Here is a 27,977-nt window from a genome sequence, read left to right as displayed (position 1 = left end):
CTGCTCTCGGAGAACCCACTGACTTTCTAATGATCTAAAGGACACTCTTCAACCCTTCCCTGATTATCTCCACAGTGCCCTTCCAGGTCAGTTTCCAACAGCAACTGTCACCACACATTGGCTTTTCCATCCCCACTTCTGGATGTTCCTCCCTCAGTCTGCTTTGCATTTTGCCCACCCAATAACAAAAGGAGGCCTCAGTATTCCATTTCTGGATTTTTTTGGCTTTACCCTCTCACTAAATCTTAATTCATTTCTGTGTCTAAACACAGGTGAATTCCTAATTTCTAGCCCAGAGACTTTCCTGTGCACCACGTCCACAATTCCAGTTACCTCTGGACGTCTCTGCTGTCTCACAGGTAGAAAAAGTGAAAGCAATTTCCTTTAAATCCTTGATTCTAATTTTTAAACACAGTAATATATTTAACAGATTTTATACTAAAGTAACAAAGAACTCTGACACAAAGCAAAAAACAAAACTGGTTTAATGATTAAAACAGATGAATTAATAGGTTTATAATAACCATTAACTAAGGGTAGCCCTAGAACCAGAAATAAGGATTTTAAAATTGCATGCAAAGTCTAGTTACTATAAAAACCAAAGCATTACCAAAATATCTCAGCTTCCTAACATAGGCTCCATGTTTTGTATTTGCAATTCCCAGCAATCAAAGTATGTACACTTTCACATGCTACCGGTAGTGAAGGAATAAGATCATTTGTGTAAGACTACAAATATCTTTCACAGATGGGAGGGCACAAAAAAAAAACAGTGCCCCCCTCTAACCTTTTTGGGCCCATCTTGAAAATAAAAAAGGCACTGCCAAAGATTCCTCGGTAACACCTCTGCTAGGTTTGTTACATACTCTTCATAAAACTAACGGTCCACTCACTTCACATTTCTGAGAACCACAAGGCATTGGAACTGCTTTCTTTAACTCATGTGCCAAACAACTGGCTTAAATAATGACAAAAACTTTATATATCAGTTTCAAAAAAATCTGGCTGTTTCCTTGAAAACATCGTATGTTTGATAACTGGACTTTGGCATGCACAGCAAAACATATCATGGAACTGAAAGAACTACTATATAAGATGGTGACAGAGGACTCTGAATAATTATTCCAGTTTCCTAACATTGGTGGCTCTGGCTCCCTTGTACCAATGCAACTTTGTCATTCTCCTTTCTTTATTGTAACCAAGTGCTCTGAACTCAGGTTTAACCTGAAAAATGTGTAAAAAGATGCTTAAATAAATTACCAAGTCATAAAAAAAAAGAGTAATGGAAGTCTTCAAATGCCTGTGGGCAACTGTCCACTATTCACAGAATCTTCAGAAACCATTTCCCTAAGGCCAAAGATAATTTGCTTTCTTACTAAATTTGACTCATGTTGAGCAATATTGAAACTGCACTTGGGTAGCTAGTCTCAAGTCAAACTAAGCTTAAATATTTCTCTATGTTTACTGCATCCATGTAGTGTGCAATTTCTGATGCTGAATGAGAGATATTCGGCAGTTGAAGGCTTCACCACAAGCATCACATTCATGGGTTTCTTGGGTTTTCATCTCTGCGTGGATCTTCTGATGGTTGACAAGGCTGCGCTGTTGACTGAAACTTTTGTCGCATTTCTCACACTTATAAGGTTTCTCTCCTGTGTGTATCCTCTGATGCTGAATAAGGCCTGAGTTCCGGCTGAAGGCCTTTCCACACTCATCACATTTATGGGGTTTATTACCCGTGTGAACACCCTGATGCCGAATAAGATTACACAGTTGACTAAAGCTTTTGCCGCACTGTCTGCACAGATAAGGTCTCTCCCCAGTGTGGATCCTCTGATGTTCAATAAGGAAGGAGCTCCGACTGAAGCTTTTCCCACATACGGTACACAGGTAGGGCTTTTCGCCAGTGTGGATTCTTTGATGTTGCACAAGATGAGCACTGACACTGAAAGTTTTCCCACATTCATCACATTTATAAGATTTTTCCTTAGGGAAGACTTCCTGCTGTATAATAAGACTGCAATTTGGATCAAAACTTTCCTTAGTTTCATTGTATGAGTAAGTCTTCTCTCTGGTGTGAATTCTCTGATGCTGAATAAGACCTGAGCTTCTACTAAAGGCTTTTCCACATTCCTCACACTTGTGGGGTTTATCTCCTGTGTGGATTCTCTGGTGACGAGTAAGATTGCAAAGTTGACTGAAGCTTTTCCCGCACTCTTTGCACTGATAAGGTCTTTCACCTGTGTGGATCCTCTGATGTTCAATAAGGAATGAGCTCCGACTGAAGCTTTTTCCACATTCAATGCAAAGAAAAGGCTTCTCGCCAGTGTGGATTTTTTGGTGTTGTATAAGGTATGTACTTAATCTAAAGGCTTTCCCACATTCACCGCATTTATGGGGTCTTTCTCCAGTGTGAATTCTTTGATGCTCAACTAGTAATGAATTTCGACTAAAACTCTTTTTACATTTGGTACAGTGATAGGGTTTTTCACCAGTGTGAGTTCTTTGATGCTCAATAAGGTGTGACTTCCAACTGAAGGCCTTCCCACAGTCACTACACTTATGGGGTTTCTCACCTGTGTGAATCCTTTGATGTTTCACCAGGCTCCTTCTCTGGCTGAAGCTCTGTTTACACTGATTACACTGATAGGGTCTCTCTCCAGTGTGGATTCTCTGATGTCTAATAAGGGTGGAGCTCACACTAAAGGTCTTCCCACAGTAATTACACTCATAGGGCCTCTCCCCAGTGTGGATTCTCTGATGTTCAATGACGAAGGAACTGCGACTAAAACTCTTCCCACATTCATTGCACTGAAAGGGCTTCTCACCAGTATGGACCCGTTGATGTTGAATGAAATGGGCCTTGCGGACAAAACCCTTTCCACACTCTTCACATTTGTGGCATTTCTCTTCTGAGTTAGGTCTCTTACAAATAACGTTAGTGTTTCCTCTGAACATTTTCTGTTCCTGGGTCAAAGATTCCCTTGGTATTTCCCATAAGAAGATTCCTCTCTGTTTATCTAACCTACCAACAAGTTCAAAGGTTTCTCTACACATGGGATCCTGGTCAGTTTCACTCTTGATTCTTGTAACTATTATGCCCTTTGATTCCACTTCCTCCTCAATTTCTTCAATTTCTTGTTTCACAGTTGGCTCCTCATCCTTATCTCTGTTTAAAACATCTGGAATAATAAATAGAGAACAGAAACATCAGTCAGGCTCTTTCCTAGTAAAGAGAAACTGTCAGAAAAATGAGATAATTCAGATAAATCAATCTAATTATGATAAACTAACCTACTATATCAGACGTAGCTTACTACCTCGTAGTACTGTTTTGAGGATTAAATTAGTTCATATACATAAAGCTCTTAGAACAGTACCCAGTACCTGGCAAAGAGTGCAAACTAGGTAAATACCATTATAATTAGTTATCTGATGCAATTAAATGTTTTCCTTGGAGAATGGATATGAAAAGAATGTTTATGAAAAGGTCAAGAATGCGTCTGCAGGAGCAAGTAGAATTGAGAGGAAGGGCCATTGTAAATCAATAGAAATTATGCATGGTAAGGTGGATACCCAAAGAAATAAACTAAGCAGGGCTGGGATGAACCAGTCCATCGAGGTAGAAAGAATAACATGGGAAGAAAATAGTAGGTTCTGGAAAATGTAGAACAAGATAGCATTATTGGAAAGAGAGAAGACCAAATAACTTGACAAAAAAGAATACATAAAATGACACTGAGAAGAATCAAAGGCAAAAATCAGGAAAGCAAGAATTCACTTATTAATAAGAACTTGTTTATTGCAATGATGAATATTCCGAGCACTCTGTAATGAGCCAGGATTCAGAGATAAGACATGAAGCCTCCTACTAAATGGAATGGACAATGAGTATAAATGGATTAAGAAAATAATATTAAAAAACTAAATAAAAAACAGTTCTTGTGTCAAAACACAAAATGGCTTTTAACAAAAACAATGGGTTGAAGTGACATGGAGTCTATCATGTAGAAAGACTGAATGATAAATACAAAGGGACATGGTCAGAGGTAATAGAAGAAATGAGAGTCTGTCATAGCTTATGGCTTTACCTACCATAAATCATACCACATTCTTCACACACATATGATTCTCAGTCCTCTAAAGATATTAAGACCCAAGATGGAACCATTTAGCACCAAATGAGAATATGCACAACATCTGAGAAATGAAAAGCTCGCATGTGTTGGAAGAAAGACAACATATGATGCAACAGAATGGCATAAGGGACACTTAAACCTGCCTCTGACTTCTTTCATGATTTTCTACCTCTTGCTGCCTGTTGGATAACTTCTCTAGTTCCTCTTTTCTCTCAATTTTCTAGTCTTCTAACTGTGAAGTCATCTTCAAATTTTCTTTTCACTTACGTCCCCCAGTCATTAAGTTATTTTATTCCCCCCAAACTTATTTGCCTAACAAACTACTAGAAACTTTACTTCTACTTAGGCTGCTTACAGTGTTCTCCTTCAAATTCACTTTCAGTGTGCTGTTTTTCCTTCACACAATGAAAAAGGACAGAACTCCTTCAACTTTCTGCTCCCTATCTATAAAATTACCTGCAATTGTATATGAATATATGTTCCATTCCTATCCAAGACTAATCCATCTACCCTCTCTTGATCCCTCTTGCCTCTGGGAACTTATTCAATTATCACTGTTTTTCCTTTTTCTTCCATCTGTATTCTCCACTGAAACCTTCCTACCAACATACAAATATGTCTAACTTTATCCTGAACCAGAAATTCTTCTCTATCTTTTTAAAATATTTTATTTATTTATTTGTCTAGTTCTCTCCCTACTTCTTCCGCCTTTTCTAATACATTTCCCTAATAAACTTCTCTTCCTTTGTCAACTGTTTAAGGTTATTGTTACCCATGTTCACACCATCTCACTATACATACTCTCTGGGTATGGCCATTTACACGTCTCAGAAGGGCTCACACCTGAAATGATCCTCATCCCCTGCTCTCGTGTCCGTCCCCACTGCTAATCATCTCTGGAAAGGCACTGGTATCCATTACCCTAAAGTCCCACAGCAGGAAATCGTCCTAGATGTCTCTATTTTTCTTACCACTTATCAGTTACAAAAATTAATGATGCTACTCTCTAGCATCTAACTTATTTTTTACCCTCACAACCATGCTTTCCCTGGACCAATGCAAAAGCCACCTAATAATCCTCAGTTCTGATCTTTAGGCTGCCCTCAAATGACATCTACTTCACTGAATCCAGAGAGATCTTCATATTCTGTTCATGTCGCCATCACAAACACTCCACAATTTCTAAAATTAAATCAAAGCTCTCTGCACTGTGATACTTCATGATATGGTCTCTAAGTTGCAGTTCAACTGCTACCTACTTTGTCACAATTTAAGTGGGCAAATTGCTTGTGCTACGGTCTTTCATGCCATTTTATTAAATGTCCCCCAAAATTTAGCTGGAAAACTTTCTCGGTTAAGATTCCTCTTAACTGAGAAACCAAAAAACTGAAATCTTAAGATTTCTCTTTAAGATTCAATTAAGAGCAACAGTTTCTCTAGAAAGCCTTTACTATCTCCACTTGACAGATTTAGGTTTTCTGTTTTTTTATCATTAGCCCTTGACCATAACTCCATTAAAGCTATCTATACACTACACTTTTTTTAAAAAATAATACTACCTATATACTTTGTGTGTAGGTAGATATTTTACTTTTTTTAATTTTTATTTATTTATCTTTAGAGGGGAATGGAAGGAGAGAGGGAGAGAAATATCAATGTATGGTTGCCTCTAGTGAGTCCCCTGCTGGGAACTGGCCTGCAACCCAGGCATGTGCCCTGACTGGGAATAGAACCGCGATCGTGTGGTTCGCAGGCCCGCGCTCAATCCACTGAGCTATGCCAGCCAGGTATACACTGCACTTTTAACTGTTTGTGTTGGTCTCTTCCTCATAAGAAGGGAAAGTCTCTTTATGTTTACTCAGCAGATATTGTTCCAGGGGGTTTATTCAAAAGAATAAGAGAAGATTATCATTATTTGCAAATGATATGAATGTCTAGCTAAACTTCCTAAAATGATTAAATGAAATAACAATGGCAACAAATATACAAAATAAATGCCATTTCTTACTACCAAGGAAAAACAGTTCGCCCTGGCTGGTGTAGCTCAGTAGATTGAGCACAGGCCTGCGAACTAGAGGATCGCAGTTCAATTCCCAATCAGGGCACATGCCTGGGTTGCAGGCCGGTTCCCTGCACGCCAACCCCCAGCAGAGGATGCATGAGAGGCAACCATACATTGATGTTCTCTCCCTCTCTCCTTCCCCTCTAAAGATAAATAAGTAAAATCTTTAAAAAAAAAAACAAAACATTTTACAGAAATATTATAGAAAAGTAAAATGTTCTTCATGATAACAAAACTGCAAAAATCCTAGAAATAAATCTAATAAGAAAAGTATAAGGGACTTCCAGTCAAGATGGCATGGCATTTGCATAATTACAACTAAAATATAAAACAACTATTGCTTAGAAATGACAGAAATTGAGTTGCATGGAAGTCTGACAACTATGGAATTAAAGAAACCACGTCAATCCAGACTGGTAGAAGAGGTACAATTGTGGAAGGGGCTGGTCCCACATCCACGTATGGTGGATAAAAATTCGAGAGGGATATCGTGGGAGCAAGGAGTCCCAGCCCCACATTAGGCACTCCCAGCCCAGGGTTCCAGTGCCAAGAATATAAGTCCCCACAACTTCTGTGAAAACCAATGGGAACTGAGTTGGTGGAAGAAACTGCTGGAGCTCCAAGTAGTTCCTGTTAAAGAGCCCACACATGGACTCACCTACTCAGACTCACTCTCTCTGGGCTCCAGCACCAGGGAGGCAGCTTGAGGGGCACCAGTGGCATGTAGGGGGAGGCTGAGGTGTCTGGCATTGGGCGAGTAAAGATCATTGTCCCTTTTCTGGGCCCTCCCCCCAGAGCTGGCAGACTAGTACATATCTAAGATTCCATCAACCTGGCTAACACTGTTTAAACTGCTTTGGAGGTCCCTAGACTTATACCCAATTTACAGGCCCACCCAAGCTGCTTTTCCATATGAACAGCTGGTCTTGGATCATGCTTCACAACTTCCTAAATCCTCTCAAACAAGCAACTTCCAGCCTCAGTGAGCCCCAGGCCCAGCACTAGCAGCAGCCAGCCTAGATTCAAAGCTTGGATTCGCCTGGGAATCTACAAGCTCAGCACAAGTAGCAGCCATCTCAGATTGCTTTATAGTTCAGGCAGGGTAGCCCTGGGCAAAACATAAGTGGGGACTGACCTTGACTTGTGGCATCTGGGAAACCCCAGAGCCTGTGCACCCAGTGGGCAGCTACACACCACCTTGGAACACCACCACCCTGCCCTTGCACAGCTGATCCTCCATGGCTTGCAGTAGGTAGTGGTTAGTGGTCACAGCCAATCCTTGCAGCTGACTGCTTTGTGTAAATCCCTCCCATTGACCTGCCAACAGCAACCAAGGCTTTACTACAAGAGGAGGGTGTACTCAGCGCCCACACAAAGGGTATACCTTGAATACCCAGCCTGTGTGATAGGGGAGGCTGTGCCACTGGCCCTATAGAACACCTACTATATTAGGCCACGCTACCATGATTGGGAGTCAAAGCAGCTCTACCTAATACTTAGAGGCAAACGGAGGGAGGCTGCAAAATGAGGAGACAAAGAAACCTGGCCCAAATGAAAGGACAGACCACAACTTCAGAAAAAGAGCTAAATGACATGGAGATAAGCAATCTACCAGATGCACAGTTCAAAACACTGGTTATAAGGATGCTCAAAGAACTTAGTGAGGACCCTAACAGCATAAAAAAGATCCAGTCAGAAATGAAGGATACACTAACTGAAATAAAGAACAATTTACAGGGAAATAGCAACAGAGTGGATAAAGCCGAGAATCAAATTAATGATTTGATTATTAATTAGGAACATAAGGAAGCAAAAAACAACCAATCAGAACAACAAGAAAAGAGAATCTAAAAGCACAAGTATAGTGTAAGCAGCCTGTGGGACAATTTTAAGCAATCCAACATTCACTTCATAGGGATACCCAAGGAGAGGAGAAAGAGCAAGAAATTGGAAATCTGTTTCAAAAAATAATGAAAGAAAACTTCCCTAATTTGGTGAAGGAAATACACATGTTAGTCCAGGAAGCACAGAGAACCCCAAACAAGATGGACCCAAAGAGGCCCGCCCCAAGACACACCGTAATTAAAATACAAAGATTAAAAATAGAGAGATGGGAGGGGGTAGGGAGAGTGGGTGAGAAGTGAGGGGATCAAGAAGTACAAACAGGTAGTTACAGAAGAGCCACAGGGATGTACAGTACAGTGTCGGAAAGGCAGTAGCTAAAGAACTCACAAGTACGAACTGTGGACGAGAACAAGGGCGAGGGAACTGCCTGGGGAGTGGGGGTGCTGGGTGGAAGGGAGCAAAGGGGGAAAAATCAGGACAACTGTAATAGCATAATCAATAAAATGTAGTAAAAAAATAAAGTGTAAGATCCATAAAAATTGTCCATTACATTTTTCCGAAGGACATTAAGGACAGTTAAATAGTCAGTTGAATTGCCAGAGAGATTCAATATTATAAGGATCTTAATTCTTCCCAAACGAGTCTATGAACCTAACTGCACTCCAATCAAAATCCTATGAACCAATTAAAAAATCATCAGTGAATCTAAATTTCAACCAGAAGAATGGTGAAAACTAGTTATCCTGAAAAGGTATGTAAAAGAATGACTTATCTTAACAGACATAAAATGCAAAACATGGCTAAAATACATGAAACAGAGAGGCACTGGCATAAAAGTAACTGGGTCAATCAGACAGGTAAAGAGATTAGCGGGTCTAGGCTTCCACGTGGAGCAGCCTAGAGACGGCTACCATCAGATCTGGGCTTGGTAACTACAGTCACCTCTGGGTGATCCAACATACTTATGTGTTCCCATCTTGTGAGCACGCCTACTTTGTCTACGGTAGACACCTGGCTAAAAGGGTGCCTTTCCCAGGAATCTGGGATTGAAACTGAAGCAGAGTCTGAATGTGGCTATAATTGTAACCTATCAAGTTAGAAGCTAAAGGGATGGACAGAAACATGTGAACAGAGGAGGAAAGACTATTCTGTCAAGGAGAACGAAACAGAGCACGCAGACAGAGGTAATTCCCGACTTCCCGAGAGTGATCCAATTTTTGGCTTTGGTTCTTCTGATGCTCAGCTGCAACCCCGCTCATATATTCCATGAGTCATCTATGTCCCTATAATAACTTCGCTTGTTGGCTTAAGCTGGCTTAGGTTGATCTCTATAATCTTTAGCCTAACAGTTTTATAATATTATGATAGCTGAGGAAACAGAGAGAAAGCAAGGAAATGGCAAAGAGAAGTCATTAAACTGAACAAGTTGATTTTAGCTGAAAGAACTGCAAGATCAAGAACTGAGAAATCAAGCTGCCGGCTGTATCAACGTAGCTATTACAGTGTTTAAAGGAAAATCAGCATGGAAAGGAAAGGTATGAATGATGAACCAAAATTACAAAGCTAGAAGTAAAGAAACAAGATTGGAACAGTCGCGTAACAGTGTTCTCTCCTCAAAGGAACTCTCATCAAGGGGATGGAAAATCTATAGAAGAGAATGAAAAGACTGTGGAATGATGAAAAGCTGTGTTTTGCTAAAATAAAGACGAGAGCCTGAGAGGAGATCATAGATGGGCTCACTGCCACGCCTTTGTGCATATGGCCTCACATTTTGCAGCACTAGGGACAGGCAAGGCTGGTCATTTGCCTGGTTCTATCACCCCGGATACCATATGCATAGATAAAGTTGGCAGTAACTCAAGACACCGTGGAATATTTAAAAAAAAAAAAAAAGCAGCAGCTGGTAATGCTGGAGATGGAAATGGTCTGCCAGAAACAGATGAAGCTAGACAGCTAGGCAGAGACTACATTAGGGAGGTCCTAGTATGTAAGTAAGGTAAGAAGTCAAGATTTTTATCCTTTAAGCTATCAGGACTCACCAGAAGTTGTAAGCAATTATCATATTTTTAGGACTATAAGACATACCGGACCATAAGACGGACCTAGGTTTTAAAGAAGAAAAACAGGGGAAAAATTTTTGAACCAAAAAATGTGGTAAAATATTTAATAACCTGTGATCCCGCTCCACCACTGTCGCGCCCACAGAGAGTCAGGTAAGCTACATTTGGACTGTAAGATGCACCCCCATTCCCCTCCCAAATTTGGGGTGGGGGAAGAAAAAAGAAAAGAATGTGTCTTCTAGCCTGAAAAATATGGTAACGAACACAAAATCATTTTGTTGGCAAGAAAGAGAACATATTAAAAGAAAGAGAGACTAGAGGCAGGGGGCTACTTTATAGGCTAATGTTATAATCAAGTCAAGTTATGAGTTTTAAGCATATTCATTGAGGCACACAAATATTAAGAAGCATACAATATATGCCTGGTTCTGTCCTAAGTGCTAGAGAAATCAAATGAAAAACTATATAGTTATTGTCTTCATGAAGATCAATCTAGTTAGAAAAATAAAATAAAGGATGATTATAGTAAAGTGTGATAAATTCAACAACTGAGAGGAAGTCTGAGAATGCAGGGCAATGGAAGGAAACAAAAAAGAATTTCAAGTGTCTATAGATAGGTGGAATAAAATAAGATCCAAAGAGAGTCTATGGCATTTGACAACTGGACCATTACAGACCAATGCTAAATAATTTAAGGGGAGTGGTAGGGGCAAGAAAAGGGGCTTAGAGAAAAAAAGTACAGACCACATTATCTACATACAAAAACTTGGCTGAAGAGGAGTAGCAGTTTACAGGGAGCAGCAAGAGGGAGACTGTGGCTCAAATGGTAGTTTTTTTCTTTTTCCTCCTCCTTCACCCAATGGGAAGAGCCATGCACATACCTATCATCAGCATAAAGACACCAGAGGAAAAGGAATAAAAACTGAAGCCTTATTTATTCCTTCTTAAGGAAAAAAAAAAGACAAAGGATGACTGATGTAGAAATAGTTAGAGAAGTGAAAAGACGGGGCAGCCTTCAGGGTGCAAGAGGTGGGGCCAAAAAGTTGAGAATTCATGTTTAATGGCCTCTGTGTTCTCTGTGAAGGAGAAGGTGAGGTCCACTGCTGAGTGACGGACCCAAGGAAAACTCCTGCTTCAGAATAGTCACTAGAAGGAATAGGGGAATGAGCAAATCAATGATGAAAACTTGTTGAAATGTAAAAACCCAGTGGAGACTAGAAGAAAGAAAAGCCATGAATATACACAGGGCATCAATTATCTCTGTTAAAAAATTTCTCCTGGTGCATTTAGCAATGCAACTAAGAGAGAAGAAAAGGCGGACTTTATACCCAAAACAGGGGTATGTGAAGCTTGCAGAATGGGCAGAGCATAACTGGCTCATATAGATCCATAGATTAGAAGAGGAGTGAAGGCAGGAGAAGAAAAAAACCAGAGAAGTCAAGGAACAGGAAACATCATTAAGAATGAACAGGTTTAGCAGGAAAGGAGCAGGAGAGGAAGAAAGGTAAGAAGTAAGCTCCCCTTGAGATTATGTCTGCTTTGATCACCACTATTGAGTTACAGCCAATAAACGCCTGAATATTTTTATTTGGTCAAGAAGATACTGGGGTTTTAGTTTTGCCTGTTATGACAAAATTGAGGGTATGATCATTGGTATGAGTTGCTGAATAAAAAGGGATAGCCCTGAAGTCAACATGGTCAAAATAGACTGAGGCTTAAGTAATGACTATTTCATGGAGGATGACTATTTCAGAGGACTCTGAAACATGTGACAAAGTCTATGTGTGAGGGTCCAAGAAAAGTTGCCAAATGGTAGTGAAAAGGAATTGAGTGGGCAGAGCAAGACTGCTGAGGTCTCAAAGGGGAGAGATTGTGTTTCAAGGTGGAAAACGAATCCTTTGGGAAGAGCACTGAAAAGCTGGGAGTACAATACTTTCTTCTCCCTTGCAGCCTGGAGACAAAGGATGGGAAGGAAGGGGATGTGGGAGAATAAGCAGCCCCTCCCAGAGAAGTGGTGTCCTTGGGAAAGTGCCAGGTTTCAGTTAAGGCCAGGAGGGGTAAGGAACATTATGTGAAGAGGAACAGGGGCTCCAGAAGGCAGAGTGAAAAGGAGTAGGAGGGAAGCAGTGGGAGGATGAGCCAGGAGGGAAAGTACAGAGCAATATGGGATAGGAAGCCAGAAAGGCTTGTATTTTGGTCACTGCTAAAATGCAAGGGGTGAGAGTCAGGTAAACAATGGATGGATGAAAGGTTTGAATCAGAAGTTTGGAACAAAGCAGTTCTGGTTCTGGTATTGGTCCAAGTGTTCTTAAGAGTCTGATTTCTAACAGCCTCTTAGATATTTTAATCAGAAACAGCAGATTCTTACCCAGTGAGACCAGGTTTCCATAATTCTCCATCATGACATCTTTATACAAGCTTCTCTGAGCTGGATCCAGATAATCCCACTCCTCCTGGGTAAAAAACACAGCCACATCCTCAAATGTCAGCAACCCCTGAAATAGTACGATTTCTGTAGTCAGTTCCTGTTGTCTCAAGGACAATTCTACTACTGCAAAGTAGCCCTTATCCGGGCTGGGAAGGCTAGAAGCCCACATGGTAACTATGAGTTCCAAGTGGGACTCAATTCTGGGAACCGACTGTAACAGACAGGCACATCAGACCAGAAGGTAACTGAGCTGGATCACTGTCCTTCGTTAGTGAGGGGCCTAAGAACAAGGCTTTCTCTGGTTTAATAATTATATCCTAACATTTTCATTTTACTAAGCCTCCCCAAGCTTCCTTCACCTCATTGCCTGGCTCCATTCTTTATTCTCACCGGCTTGTGACCCTGTTCAATTCTATGAAGTTTTCTAAGCGCCTGTCTTGGAGCCAAACACCATGACAAGCGCACAAGGCACAGCAGATGGTCAGAAAGGATGCCTCACCTGGAATAACTTACAAATGAAAGCGCTAGTTTGGAGCATTACTAATTTATCAAGTCGTTCTTGGAAAAATATGAGCCAGTGGTCAGTTTACTCTCGAACCGCACCCCAGAGCACTAGGGGGTACTTCCTCGCACTGAGCTGGCCCTAAAGACCACGGTCTGCGCGATGGGGGGCGAAGGAGTGCGGCCTAGCTTGAGTAGTAGCGGGGACACCCGGAGGGGCGACTTACCCTTGGCTCCAGCGAGGGGCTCGGGGAGGCCATCTCCTGGCCAGAAATCAGGGCAGGAAACTGGGGCGGCCCACAGAAAGGAGCCTCTGGTGCGGCCTATCCGACCGTTGGAGATTAGGCCCGACGAAGGGGAGGCCTCCAGGCTGGGTCTGGCGAGGTCCTGCCTTGGTCCCAGAGCGGTCACGACCCCAGCAGCATTTCAGAAGCGCCCCTAGGCCGCCCCCCCAACCCCGAACTCCTTCCCCTGTTTGGCTGCGCACCTTCCAGGCCTCGCCACAGCCTCCTCCCCGTTGTCAGTTCCTCCTCCTTTCAGCCAAGGAGCTCTGTGACCGACCGCCCCCGGACCAGAAGGCGTCACCCGGCACCTTCCCGGGACGCCCCCCAACTACAACTCCCGTCATGCCCCGAGAGAGCGTCACGGTCCAGCCCCGTAGGCAAAGGTTACTGGACTACATTTCCCGGCATGCAAAGGGAGCAGCGGTGATTCTTATTAAGAACCCAGATATCCGCCACTAATTTTACACCGGATTGGCTAGTTTCTGTCGGCCGGGGCGGGGCTCCACCTCGTAGCTAGGCTCAGAGATGGCGGCGATTTCGGTCCCCGGTGTCACCAGAAGGAGTCTCACGTGGATAATCGCAGGGGCCCCACGTCGACAATTTTGGTCTCGATCCAGGTAAAGCGAAAAGTTCGATGGTGGGTTACAGTCACGGAAAGTACGGAAAGAAACCGAGGGAGATGACGATTTCAAAAGGGAATGTCTCACTATTAAGACGAGGTCCTGCTCCTGGCTAGAATGACCAGAGCGTTAGGGTTCTGAGTTCAGTTTCAGCGCTGGTCTCCGCGAGCCGGGGAGCTGGGTCAATTCTCTTGGCCTCAGTTTTCTCGTCTTGTAACGGAAATACCGCCCCCGTGCCCTGCCAGTCCGCTTATTAATTTATTAAGCAAAGGTGCTGATTTTGTTTTCCAGACACCAAGTGCGGTGTCAGGAAGCATGCAAGCCACGTAGAACAGAAACGTGAAAGTGCCCCATAAACTAAACTCACTTGCTGGGTATATTTCTAAACAAGCGATATTCAGAGCTGAAGTGAAGCCTTCTCGTTTTGTTCGTTTGTTCATTCGTTGACTTACTCAACAGACAGTTACGAAGCGCCTGCTCTGGCCCAGCATTTCCCTAAGTAGGGCTACAGCAGCAGAAACAAAGTCCCTTGTCAGAGCTTAAGGACGCTGATATACGAGGAAACGGGACCTGCAGAGAGGAGTATTTTTAACCCCAGTGAATACATCTACACGCCCCTCCCAGTATAAATATAACCTATTGAATTTACTTGTTTTTTCAAAGAACTGCCCCACTACTCTCCCTACCCCACAAGTCACAGGTCAAGGGCAGAGCTAAATTAGAACCCAGGTCTCTTTACTCCCCATTCACTGCTTTCCCCTCAGCCCACTGTGGAATCTTTTGAAGGTAAAACTGTTTGACTCAGTGTTGGGAAAACAGAACCTGTGGGAACCTTAGGGAGCAATGTATGCTCTCTTAGGTTTCAAATAAACACTTTTTCACTCCAGAAGGATTTTTGTCATCAGCTTATGTATTGATTAGGTACCCCTCTTTTTTGACTACTATTTGTTATTGTCTCTTAAATCTCATTCAGGTTTATTGCATTCACACATTGAACGAATACAGAGTGTCTACTATAAAATGCTATGTGTCTAGGTGTTAGGGATCCAGCTGTTAATGAGACAGATCCCACCTTTGTTCTCGTTCTGGTGGAGGGAAAAATGAACAAATGTAGAATACAATTTCAGAAGGTGGTTATGACAACTACAGCAGCGTGAGAGATGACTGAGATGGAAGGGATGGCTTTCATTTCATTCTGATGAACTGTGACTAGAATAGTTTGAGGAGAAGACGGAGGTGAGGAAGTGAAGAATAATCAGACAACTATTCTGAGTTCTGTTGTAAAAGAAGCTGGAAGGGAAAATGGAAACTCGTTTTGTTTTTTTTTAAGACAGGTGATAATATAGCATATTCTGTGTCCTGGGAATACACTTATTAGATATCGAGAAATTGATAAATAATTGCAGAAATAGGGGCATATTGCTGGAAGGGTCTGAATAGGCAAAGAGGAATAGCATTACAGACCCTACTCTTGGCCAAACATTGTTCATTTCCAGGCCCTCCAGTTTCTAGAGGGTTGCCCAATCCCAATCCAGTGCCAACTCCACGGAAGACAGGAGTCAGTTTATGAACAAATCTTTTATTAAGCACTGAAATAATGTGTTAGGCAGATTCTCTCCCATTGGCCCATCTATTCAATAATATTCAAACAGTTTTCAAAAGACCCCCAAAGTCAATAAAACAGGCCTGTGTTTTCAGGAGTTGATAATCTGGCATGGTGGTTCTTAACCAGGGACAGTTTTGCCTACCAGGGGACATTTGGCAATACCTTATGATTCCCATGATTGGAGGACAGGTGTGCTACCGGGATACTCATTAGTGGGTAGAGGCCAGAGATGCTGCTGAGCGTCCTCCAGTGAGCCGCACAGAACCGCATCCTGCCCCAGCATCTCCAACAAAGAATTGTCTCATCCAAAGTATCAGTGGTGTTAGGGCCAAGAAACCCTGATCATCTAGTAAGAGAAGTAGAATGTCAATGAAATGAAAACTCAGGTAGGATGCGGTGTGCTCTGAGAGCAATGTAAACTGCTGTCGGAGTTCAAAGAAACTCAGAGTTAGATTTGATTGGGGAAACTAGGTAAAGCTCCTTGGAAGAGAACAAGTTTTTCCTAGGACTTACAGGATGAGTAGGAGGTGAAAGGCATTTGGGGTTGGCTATAACTTGAACTAATACATGATGTCAGGAAAGTAGGAGACAGAATATAGTTTTGTTTGGGTAGGGCATAGAGTGTATGTAGGACATCAGTGAGAGATGAAGTTAGGTAGGTTGGGTTTGGATCTTGAATGACTGAAAATCCCATACAAAACGGTTTATCTTTACCCATCTTTGGGAATTCATAGGGCATGTAAAAATCTAGAATTAACTTTTGTTTTTTGGTCTATGCTAGCTCAGTTCAATTATTAGCTTCCAAGGACAGGGAAGCTATTCTTATTCTTTCCTCCTTCCACAGTGCTCAGTAAGTGTGCAAATTAATTGTTGATTTAACTTGGCGGGCAAGATTGGTTCTGGTGTTTGCCAACTTGTCAGCTTCATTAATGCAGTGAACCAAAGACTCACATCATTGATTTTCATCATTTCAGAGAAGAGGAAAAGCCAGTGGTAGCTGAGACAGTAGAAGAAGTGAAGAAAGAACCGATCCTGGTGTGTCCACCCTTACGAAGCCGAACGTACACACCACCTGCAGATCTCCAGGGTCGCTTGGAATCTCATGTCAAAGAAGTTTTTGGCTCATCAGCTCCTAGCAATTGGCAGGACATCTCCCTGGCAGATGGTCGTCTGAAGTTTGGTTTCTTGGCACGTTTAGCTGATGACTTGGGCCACGCGGTGCCTAACTCCAGGCTTCATGAGATGAGCAGGGTCAGAGATGTTCTTGATTTCTATAAGGTTCCTATTCAAGACAGATCTAAATTTGATGAACTCATTGCCAGTAATCTGCCTCCCAATTTAAAAATCACTTGGGGTTACTGAACAGTTCAGAAGAGGAGCTCATTGAGATCATTTTTTTCCCTGAGCAAGGAGGCTACTTCTCAGACTCTCTTATGGTTTGCCATGTGAAATGCTGTCAGAATTGTGCTCTAAAACCACGTTTCTTGTGAAAGAGTGTATTATTTTTTTTTCTCATAGCATCATGGATTGACAAATAACAGCATTTTCTTTTTCACATTTGCTGAAACTTTTTTGAATGGAATCAGGTCATTAATAATTTATGAAAATTTTCTTCTCCAGTGGACACAGTAATTAACTTTGGTTTAGGATGTGAGGCTATTACATATTCAGACATAGTCTTTATAGGCAAGAACATGTTTTAATCCTGTTAGTATTCTTAAATCTGAAGTAGAAGAGTTGTCTTGGGCCACTCATTAAATACATTGAGGCATGTAATCACAAAAACATCTCATAATGTTTTAAGTAAATTTGCGATTTTGTGTTGGGCTGAATTCATAGCCATCCTGGGCTGCATGCAGCCCGTGGGCCGCAGGTTGGACATCCCAGATAATACACATACAAATAAGGAAACAGATTAGATCTTTATAAAAGAAAGGAAAGTCTATGTTTATTACAGAAATATGTTTCACTGTTTACTGTACAAGTAGAAATAGTAGAAAGTGATTCTGTTCATTCTAGAGTAATCTGCTTTGGAATTAAACTTGGTTTTTTGAAATGTGTGTGTTTTTAATTTTTTTGAGGTAAAATTTGTTTTTCTGCCTTGCCATTTTCTTAGTTTAAGTATTGAAAATGAAGAAATAAAATATGCGTCAATTATCAGTGCTGTGACTTTTTCTGTAATGAGATATACTAGGTTCTATAAATACATACTTTCTTCAAAGAAGATGATATTTATGGAACCGAACAGGTCTGGCTGCCCGCTGCTACAAAAGCCAATACTGTAGAGACAGGTGCTGATGTCGAGGGAAGTGATTTATTTGCAGATGCTGGCCACCTGGAAGATGGGGGACTTGTATCTCAAAGTGCATCCTCACCTCTCAGTGGAGGCAGAGGTGTTTATAAGGAGGGAGAGGGGAGGCGGAACAAAGAGATCAAGGGAGGGGATTGCACAGAGGAGCACAGTTCATTCCAACGACTCAAGCGATGGTCCTGTGTGCATCACCCTGGTTCAGTCATCCTGTCTCCGTGGCTGAAGGTTAGCAAATCTCCCTGAGCTGGGATGTCTGAGGGTCGGGGTCTGTATCCTTTGAAACTAGTTCCTAGGATTCTTATACAAACATAGTCATCTGTAAGCCACCTATTTTGAGTCAGGACTTAGAGAAACAACATCAAAAGAATGATGGGGTGAGTTCCACTTTCCCACTGTTACAATTTTCCACTGTTACATTACATTCACTTCAAATCTTTTTTCTATAACTTTAAAAAAGTGGCCTTGAGTACCTATGAATATCCGATAAGGTGGTAAGTCTTTGCTGACTTTGATGTATTTAATTTGTGGGAATTTCTCAAATAGTAAGTTACCAGGTGGTTCTGAACGACAAAATGATTACACAAGGACATGATTAAATCAGGAATTATTTTTGTTCAGATTTTAGGGATGCCCGAAACTGCAGGCAGTGCCAAACCCTACCTATACTGTTTTTTCTTACATAGACCTAATACTTATGATAGTTTAATTTATAAATTAGGCAGGATAAGAGACTAACAACAACAGCTAGTTATAATAAAACAGAACAGTTATAACCATATAGTGTAATAAAAGTTACGTGAATATGGTTTCTCTCAAAAGGTACTCTATTCACCCTTCTGGTTCTGGTAGGAGACCATACCATGCCTGCATGGTGAGAGGAGGAGAGATGAGTGATGCGGGCGCTGGGACACAGCCTTAGGCCACTATAAGGGTTACTTGGACACATTCACTGCACTGCAGTGTCCAACAGTCTAGAGCCGCGGTTCCCAACCCTCGGGCCTCGGATGGGTGCTGAGCGTGGTCTGTTAGGAACTGGGCTGCCCAGCAGGAGGTGAGTTCGAGGTAGGGCCTGAGCTCTGCCTCCTGTCTCGCCCCACCCCCTTTCCCAGTTTGTGGAAAATTTGTCTTCCACAAAACTGGTCCCTGGTACCAAAACTGTTAGGGGCTGCTGGTCTAGATGGCTACTAAGTGACAGACAGGTGGGTAGCATATACAGGTGGATACCCTGGACAAGGAGGATTCACCTGGGCAGAATGAGATTTCATAATGTTACTCAGAATGGCAAGCAGTTTAAAATGTATGGTGGTTTATTTCTAGAATTTTCCACGTAATATTTAGGGAGCTTGGGTAACTGAAACCCAAGAACCACGGAAAGCAAAACCGTAGCTAAGAGAGGACTATTGTATTTTCCTTTTAAGGTCTACTGGGTGTTTAGTGATAAGCCCTCCTTCATTGTGGGTGTTTTTCATTTGTAGCCCACCTTGTTTTTATTTGATTAATCTAGTTCAGAGTTTATCAATTCTGCAGGTCTTCTCAGAGAATTTTCTCTACCTCTCTCCCTCCCTGGCATTCACTGTAAAAACAAATAAAATCTTTAAAAATATATATAAAAACCCCCAAAGAATGGTTCATTTTGATACTTTCCATTTAATATTTTTGGCCATGGTTGGCCACAGGTAATGAAAACCATGAGTAGGAAAACTGTGAGTAAGGGGATTTAGCTGTAGAGACTGCACCAATTTGCACTCCCGTGAACAGGGCACAGGGGTTCCCTTTTCTCCATGTTCTTGCCAGCACTAGTTCTTTCTTATCTCTTTGGCAATAGCCATCCTATGAGGTATGTGGGAATTTCTCACTGTGGTTTTGACTTGCTTTTCCCTGATAATTAGTGATGCTGAATGCCTTTTCATGAACCTGTTGGGTGTCTGTATATTCTCTTTGGGAAAATCTCTGGTGAGATGGTCATATCTTCTGCCAGTTTTTTTTTTCCTCCTACGTATTTAGAATGGAGGTTGGTTTGTTAGAGGGTTTTTCTCAATGTTCACTTCCCAGCCTTGGCATTAGGCATTCCCTGGTGCCTGCACCCCGGAGAGGTCTCTCCTCGTGCTTCTGCTCACCCCTAGTGACTGCTCTTGCTTGTTACTTGGTGTTTACCAGCCTACAGATAGGACGAGGAGGAGGGTGGCAGGGTTGGGGGTCAGGGCTGGGGCAGTACATAATGTTTTCAGAGTTTCTTTGTTGAGCCTCAGTCTTGGGCGGGTCCTGTGCCCCTGAACCTGGGAGTAGAGATTTCTCAGTGGCCCTGCACTCTCTAACTCTCTAGTTGTTTGGACACAGGATAGTTTTCTTCCTCCAGGAATAGACTTTTTCTTTTATTCACGTTTTCCTGCCCTAGAAGAAATGGGTCTTTTCCCAGGCCTTGAGAGTGACCCAACATGCTCTTCCCCCAGTAGGGGGGCTAACTCCTCCAGATTTTTCTGTGACCATCCCGGGTTTTAGCATTGCAAGTCCTGCATCTTGGGAAACATGTCAGTCCTAGGAAACTGGTTCAGTTCATCATCTTCTTTCCTAGTGGCTTAAGGCTTTTCCTGGGAAAAAATGTCCCTGGCAGGGCTTTGTGCCTTGCTTGCATGGGTGACTGCTTCCGTCCTTCAGGCCTGTACAAGCAAGGAAAGCTTCTTCCAGACTCTTGCCCCTACCCCAAATCCTTCTCATAACCACCTGGTCAGGTTCATGGAGAAGAACTTGTCACCGGCTGCGAACTTGTGTCTGCAGCTTCCAGGTGTTTTCTGTGTTTATGCCAGCCTTTAGCAATTCACCGAAAAGTCAGCTGAATTTTAATGATCTGCCAGAACCCCGGCCCCGTCTTCCCTGCTGCAGGTGTGCCAGGGTGCTCTATCTTTCCTTGAAGGCACCTGTCTTTTCTTAGATTTCAGGCTAACTGGTTGTGCTGTAACCTCGGCTCTCCGACAGGTTCAAGTTATGATTCCAAGGTTATGCATACTTTTCTTCTTGTTTTGATAGGAACAATACTCTTTCCAGCTTCCTATACTCTAAGCAGAAATCAGTGCCCTGGTCTCTTATTAAGAATATATATTCTGCAGTTTGGGCTAGAATGTTCTACAAATGTCAACATTTGTCCACAAATGTCTAGATCAAGGTGGTTGGTAGAGAGAATTGTTAAAATCTTTAATGGTGAGTTTTTAAAAAGTTTTTAGTTTTGCTTCATATATTTTGAAACTCTTCCTGCAGAGTGCATATACATCTAGGATTATTCCTTGGTGAATTGCTTCCTTTATCCTTACCAAATATCCCTTTGTATCTCTACTAATACTCTACCTAAGGTGACGTAAAATAGCTCCAGTAGCTTTTGTCTGCTCCATGTTTGTGTTGCATATGTTTTCTTCTATTTGCAAATTGTCTGTTTCCTTCCATTGTCAATCTATCTTTATCCTGACAATACGATTCTGAAAAAAACAATACTTGTTTCAATGAGTCTTCTAATTAGAGTGTTTAGTCCATTTACTCTTACCACAATAATTGACATGGTTGGATTAAAATATCCCATCTTGGCATTTGTCTTCCATGAATCCCCTTTCCTATTCGCTCCTTTACTGCTCTTTTCCTATCATGGCAGATCATGTTTCCCAAAGACAGTTGCACAAATACATATGCTCACGCACAGGTGTTTCATCCCACATGCTTTAAAAACTAATAATGTGACTAATATTTCTCCCACTGAGAGGAGTGGTCTGTGTTCTCTCTATTTGCATTTTGATGGGGACTGGTAACTGCTACAACCCATAGAAAGTGGCAGAGATTATGTTACGTGACCTCCGAAGCTAGGAAATAGAAAGGACATAGTTCCTACTTGGCCTTCCGTCTTGGGATAGTTGCCCTTGGAACACACAGACCAAGTCGTGAGGAAGCTTAAACCAGCCCATACGGGAAGACCAGTGCGAGGCCCTCACATAGGAGAATTAATGCCTCCAGTAGTGAGCCAGCATCAGCTTTCAGACGTGTGAAAAAAACGAGCCTTTCCCTGCCTTTGATCTTCCAGATGAGATACCAGACATCCTGGTACAGGGACAAGCTGATCCCACGGAGCCCTGTCCTGATTCCTGGCCCGTAGAATATGTGAACAAAATAAATAACTGTTGCACACTTCTACAGTTTTGGAATGGTTTATTACATAGCCACAGTCATTGGAACACCTTTTGGGTTAATTAAATATTTGTGCATGTGTTTACTCAAGAAATTAAATTATTTACCGAAGGAATCCACGCATTTTCAGGCCTGCCTGACCATGGACAATGACAGAGGCTTTACCTGGCAGGCTTCTGGGGCACAGCCACGGTGAGGGGACCTGCAGTGAAGGACTCAGGTCACTTTACATCGTCCTGTTCCTCTCGGATTTGCCTCCTTTGCCGGGGAGGCTTTGTTTTTAGATCTCTTTATCTTAAACCTTGGACGAAAGTCCAAAGTCATCTTCAGGTGTCTCTGCTGAGGTCTCTTACGCCAGGAGGAGGGAACTGAAGACACCTTTTCCCACTCTTGCTCAGTATCCTGTTCTTTTCTGCTCTTGGTCCTTTCCACTCACTCTACCTGACCCCAACATTATGGAATCCTTTCATTTGGGGTTCCCTCAGCAGTGAGATCACCCCACAGATCCACAGACCTGGACCCTTGTCTTGCCCCAGGCACTTTCTCTGATCACGGTAAGTGACAAAGGCTTAACTCTTATTTTTAATTCATTGCAGTAATCAGCTACTCTGCTACCTGGCAGGTCATCTCTCTGTCTTCCACAACTACCTAAGTTATTACAGTCACCTGCAAACCGTTTTGTATTGCTTGAAAAATAGTAATTTAATAATTTTGTAACAATATAATTCTATTTATTTTTTCCCACCTTTTGTCATTATAATGTATTTCTCTGTGTTCTATAAACTCTACAATACATTGTTGTCATTTTTAAAGTCTTTTTAATGACATTTAAATACACACATATGTATGTGCAAATATATTACAGATATTTTTAAAGGCTTTTATAATGACCATTTTTGTGGCCTTCATCTTTTCCACATATCCACTTGTCCATCCAGCATACCTTCCCCTAAACATTTTTGCATTTCTTCTAGTGCCATTCTACTTCAGACAGAACCTTTCAGGTTTTTTGCTCCCTGGAAATGTGTTTATTTTGCCTTCATTTCTGAAGTGTATTTTTGTTAGACAAATAATTTTAGTTTCTTAAAAATTTCCTTTACACATTTTAAAAATTTATTTTATTATCTTCTGGCTTCCATTATTTATGGCAGGAAGTCAAATCTAATTTTATTCTTTGTTCTCCTATATGTAATGTTTCCATTTTCTCTGGCTGCTTTTAAGGTTTGCTCTTTATATTTTATTATTGTCAGTTTGACAATAATGCCATACTTATGGTTTTCTTAGATGTGCCCTCCTTGTGATTTGCTGTGTTTCTTGCAATCGTGGTGTGTTTTTCAACAGTTTTGAAAAACTTTCAGCCATTATTTTTTCAGACATTTCTTCTCTGCCCAACTCCCACCCATCTTTCTAAAGCACCAATTACACATATGTTAGATTATGTGACACTGTCCCACACATCTCAAGTGCTGTATTCCTCTTTTTTACTCTTCCTTCATCTATTAAATAAGGTTGTAATAGTATTACTGCAGAAGGTTATTGTGAGAATTAAAGGGGATATTAGAGGCAAAGCGCTTATTAGAATAACTGGCAAAACTAAACACTCGGCAGATGTAAGCAGTTGTTATCATTATCATCTTCTTGGATAATTATTATATCGGCATATTTAACCAGACAGACCATCTGTATGCCTTTGAAGGGTGGCTGTAAATTCTTAGTTGCTTGGGAGGTAAACACACGGCTGCGGTACTTTCCAATCCACATATGTTCTTTGAATCTCAAAATGTGCTTCCTGCTGTAATTGGGTTGGTGCTTGTTATCCCTTGTTAATTGTCTAATTTTTTCTTAATAAGATTGATCACATAAGGATCACCAAAATATGATCAGAATTGCAGTAGTAAAATGAGCAATAGTTACGAACAATCTGACAACAGCACTGAATAGCTATCTTTGATGCATATAATGGAATTGGCCTTGAACTACCAAGTAGGCAGTACTGTCATGTGCTAGCGCTCTGCTTGGCTTAGATGAGAAACAGTTATGTGACTCTGCTTTTCACTTTATGAGTCTTGCTCCCCTTACACTTCCCACATGACTTTCCCATCACTGTTCTTACCAGTGTCACATAGACAGCTAGTTAATAACTAAGATAATCCCTGAAAACAGATTTCTTTCCTAGGATCTGAGTACTTCTATTAAATCTTCTTTATACCATCTCTTCTATGAAATAGCAGACCACAAAACTTTCAATTCATTTTAAGTCTTGTTTCTCCATCTCTTGACTTTTTTTTTCTTGTTCAAGTACAGTTTTCTGTCTTGTATTCCCAGCCCTGCCCCCCAACCCCAGTTCTCCATCTCTTGACTTTAGGTGTCTTTTTTTACCTTTTTAAAAATTGAATTGATTGGAGTGACATTGGTTATAAAATTATATAGGTTTAAGGTATACAATTCTATAAAAAATCAGCCGCACATTGTACTGTGTGTTCACTACCCCAAGTCCTCCATCACCTTCCATCCCTCCTTGACCCTCTTTTGCATCTCCCCACCTATTCACCATGCTGCTGTCTGTCTCTCTGAGTTTTGACCCTTAGTCCCTGCGCCGTTTTCACCCAGCCCTGCAAGCCCCTCCCCTCTGAAAGCTGCCAGTCTGCTCTCTATCTATGAGTCCGTTTCTATTTTATTAGTTTATGTTTTTCATTAGACTCCACATATAAGTAAAATCATATGGTACTTGTCTTTTTCTTTCTTTCTTTTCTATGGCCGAGTAATATTCCACGGTGTCAGTGTACCACAGCTTTTCTATCCACTCATCTACTGATGGACACTTGGGCTGCTTCCAAATCTTGGCGATCATAAGTAATGCTGCAGCGAACATGGAGGTGACTATATCTTTCAAATCAGCGTTTTGGGTTTCTTTTAATATAATACCAGAAGTGGAATTTCTGGGGCATAAAGCAATTCCATTTTTAATTTTATGATATAACTCCGTATTGCTTTCCATAGTCACTGCTCCAATCTGCATTCCCATCAATAGTGCATTTTCTCCACATTCTCACCAACACTTGTTCTTTGTTGACTGATTGATGATTGCCATTCCAACAGGTAGGAGGTGTTATACCACTGTGGTTTTAATTTGCATTTCTAGGATTATTATGATGTTGAGCATCTTTTTATGTATCTATTGGCCATCTCTCTGTCCTCTTTGGAGACGCGTCCTTTGCCCATTTGTCTGTTCTTTTGGTGAATGGTGTAGGTTCTTCGTAAATTTTTGATATTAACCCCTTATCAGATCTATCATTGGAGAATATGTTCTCCTGTTCAATGGGCTGTCTTTTAATTTTTTTTAATGGTTTCCTGTGCTGTGAAAAATCTTTTTAGTTTGATGTAGTCCCATTTGTTTATTTTTTCTTTTGTTTCCCTTGCCTGAGGCAACATATCAGAAAATATATTGCTATGGGAAATGTCTGAGACTTTACTGCATATGTTTTCTCCCAGAATTTTTATGGTTTCAGGTCTGACATTTAAGTCTTTAATCTATTTTAAGATTATTCTTGTGTACGGTATAAAGTGGTCTAGCTTCATTTTTTTTGCATGTATCTGACCAATTTCCCCAACGCCACTTATTGAATAGACTATCTTTACCCCAGTGTATTTTTTGCTTCCTCTGTCAAACATTAATTGACAATGAAGATGTGAGTTTATTTCTGGTTCATTGATCTATGTGTCTGTTTTTGGGCCAGCACATGATGTTTCAATTACTATGGCCTTTGTATATTTGATATCATCCTTTCAATCTTGTTCTTCTTTCTCAAGATTGCTATGGCTATTCAGGTTCTTTTGTGGCTCCATATAAATTTTAGAAGTATTGGTTCTGGTTCTGTAAAATATGCCATTGGTATCTTAATAGGAATTGCATTGAATCTATAGATTGCTTTGGGTAGTATGGACATTTTAATGATGTTATTTTTTCTCCTCTCCTTTAAAGCAAACTAGAATATGTCACCTCTCACCCTGAAATATGCCTCTTTGACATAAAATTTATTAGCACTTAAGAAAAAAGCAGATTGCAAGACCCTCCCTGTTTTCTTCCTGAAAGCAGAAGATAAAATGCCCAGATGGAAGATGTCCTCCTTACCCCAGAAGGAAAGTAACAATCTTATCTTCAAGGACAAGCAGTTGAGATTTGAGAGAATTCTACACAAACAGACCTTGTGAAAATAATTGGATCTTCCATTAGCCTCACCACATAACTTATTTTTCCACAATTGCCTCTTTTTGTTCAACCTAATATTAAAAAAAATGTAGATTTTGCCATTTCCTTGGGTCTTCATTCCTTTTGAGGTCTCCTGTGTCACAAAAAAATTAACTTACATTAAATACACTTATGTGGTTTTCTCCTGTTAATCTGTCTTATGTCAGTTAAATGCTCAGGCCCAGCCAATATACCCTAAGTGTGTGTGTGTGTTTGTGTGCATGGGGGAAGAGGGAGAGAGAGAGAGAGGGAGGGAGGGAGAAACAAGGCTGGCAGCAGGCTGGAGACGCAGGGAAGAGGCGACATTGCAGAAGGCAGACTGGGAGTAGAATTCCTTCTTCCTTAGAAGTCTTCACAGTTTTTTCTGCACGTTTCACACCTCCACAAAATTGCTATGAGGACAGTTGCTAAAGCCCTCCTTCTACATGGTTGGCCCCTCACTGCCTGTTGCTCCCACCAGACATTCCAATCTGTCCGTGATTTCCAAAAGTTCAGCCCTTTTCCTCCAGGCTTATTTTTCACTTTTTAATACTTGTTATCACTTCACTCCCATTTCACAAGTTAGAGAGCTGCAACAGGAAAGTAAAGGAATTTGCCTGAGGGCCATCACCTTGATCGATGATGAAGGAGTCAGGGCTTCAGTCTTGGTCTCTTCGATTCCAGAGATCAGTCTCCTAACTATACCTCACTGACTGCAAAATAAGCAAAAATTAAAAGACACGCTCCCCTCCCTCAGGGAATTCACAGCCAGGAAACAGAGTACAGCATATAGGTTGGATCATTTGCATGTTCTGACAGTGGGCACTGAGTGACAGGATTAACAACAGGGCAGATTTCAGAGGCTCTGGGGGAAGCATTTCAGAGGTGCTGGGGGAGGTTCTGGGAGGGCTTCTACCACCCCTTGGAAGAGTCGTTCGCAAACTGGGCAATGGATTAACATGTTTCAAACACAGATCTCCATGGAAACTTACCCCAGAACTGCTAAGTCAGAATCTCCTGGTGCAAGGCTCAGGGATCTTTAGCAAACTCTGTAGAAGAGTCTTTTTTTTTTTGTTTAAAGAATTCTAAATTTATTTTTCAATTACATTGCACATTTAATATTATTTTGTATTATTTTCATGTATATAGCCTAGTGGTTAGGTAATCATATGCTTTACAAAGTCTCCCCCCTGATATTTCCAGTGAGTCTTAAACCCACACTGCTCTGAAGATGGATATTTAGGATTTGCCTTTTTTAGAAAGTGCTAAAAAAGGCAGCTGCTTAAGAGGCCACTGACTTAGAGGAGGAGAAACAGAAAGAACTGAAGTAAAGGAGAGTAGAGCTGAGAATTGAAAGGAGGAGTCAAGGGAGAAGTCTTAAAAACCAGTGCTGTGGTCCTGGCTGGGTGGCTCAGTTAATTGGAGCATCGCCTTGCACACCAAAATGTTGCAGATTCGATTATTGGTCAGGGCACACACCTGGGTTGTGGGTTTGCCTCCACCATGAACTATAATCAATTGATGTTTCTCCCTCACATCCTTCTCTCTCTCTCTCTCTCCCCCCTACTTCCTCTCCCACCCTCTCCCTCTCCCCTCCTTCCTCTTTCTCTAAAATAAATACAAAACCAAAATCAAAATAAAAAACAAATAAACAAAACCCCAAAACAAAACAAGAGCTGGGACATGAAATACGAGACTCTATTATGAAACATATTTACTGAAAGTCACA

At 41.4% G+C, this 27,977-nt stretch overlaps 2 protein-coding genes across 5 annotated transcripts; one reads left to right on the top strand and one right to left on the bottom strand.

Moving 5' to 3' along the window:
* Nucleotides 1–459: 459 nt before the first annotated feature.
* On the bottom strand, nt 460–13,628 carry ZNF189 (zinc finger protein 189). 4 transcript variants are annotated; one of them, XM_037035873.1, is made up of 3 exons: nt 13,263–13,628; nt 12,475–12,601; nt 460–3,182 (listed from the first exon to the last, which is right to left on the bottom strand). In XM_037035873.1, the coding sequence occupies exons 1-3, from the start codon at nt 13,293–13,295 to the stop codon at nt 1,462–1,464; spliced, it is 1,881 nt and encodes a 626-aa protein (XP_036891768.1). In that variant the 5' UTR covers nt 13,296–13,628; the 3' UTR covers nt 460–1,461. The 4 variants fall into 4 exon arrangements, with proteins under 4 accessions (XP_036891768.1, XP_036891769.1, XP_036891770.1 ...); XM_037035874.1 differs by having other exon boundaries at nt 12,475–12,559; nt 13,263–13,627; XM_037035875.1 differs by having other exon boundaries at nt 12,475–12,556; nt 13,263–13,627.
* A 188-nt stretch (nt 13,629–13,816) lies between these two features.
* On the top strand, nt 13,817–17,601 carry MRPL50 (mitochondrial ribosomal protein L50). The gene is made up of 2 exons (XM_037036000.1): nt 13,817–13,936; nt 16,520–17,601. Exons 1-2 carry the CDS (start codon nt 13,845–13,847, stop codon nt 16,905–16,907), a joined length of 480 nt encoding a protein of 159 aa, XP_036891895.1. The 5' UTR covers nt 13,817–13,844; the 3' UTR covers nt 16,908–17,601.
* Nucleotides 17,602–27,977: the final 10,376 nt, after the last annotated feature.

The sequence above is a fragment of the Sturnira hondurensis genome, unplaced genomic scaffold (assembly GCF_014824575.4).
Source record: "Sturnira hondurensis isolate 20B ecotype Veracruz unplaced genomic scaffold, ASM1482457v3 Scaffold0022566, whole genome shotgun sequence".
Lineage (NCBI taxonomy): Eukaryota > Metazoa > Chordata > Mammalia > Chiroptera > Phyllostomidae > Sturnira > Sturnira hondurensis.
The sequence above is the reverse complement of the archived record's forward strand: the minus strand, read 5'-3'. Positions and strand labels throughout refer to the sequence as shown.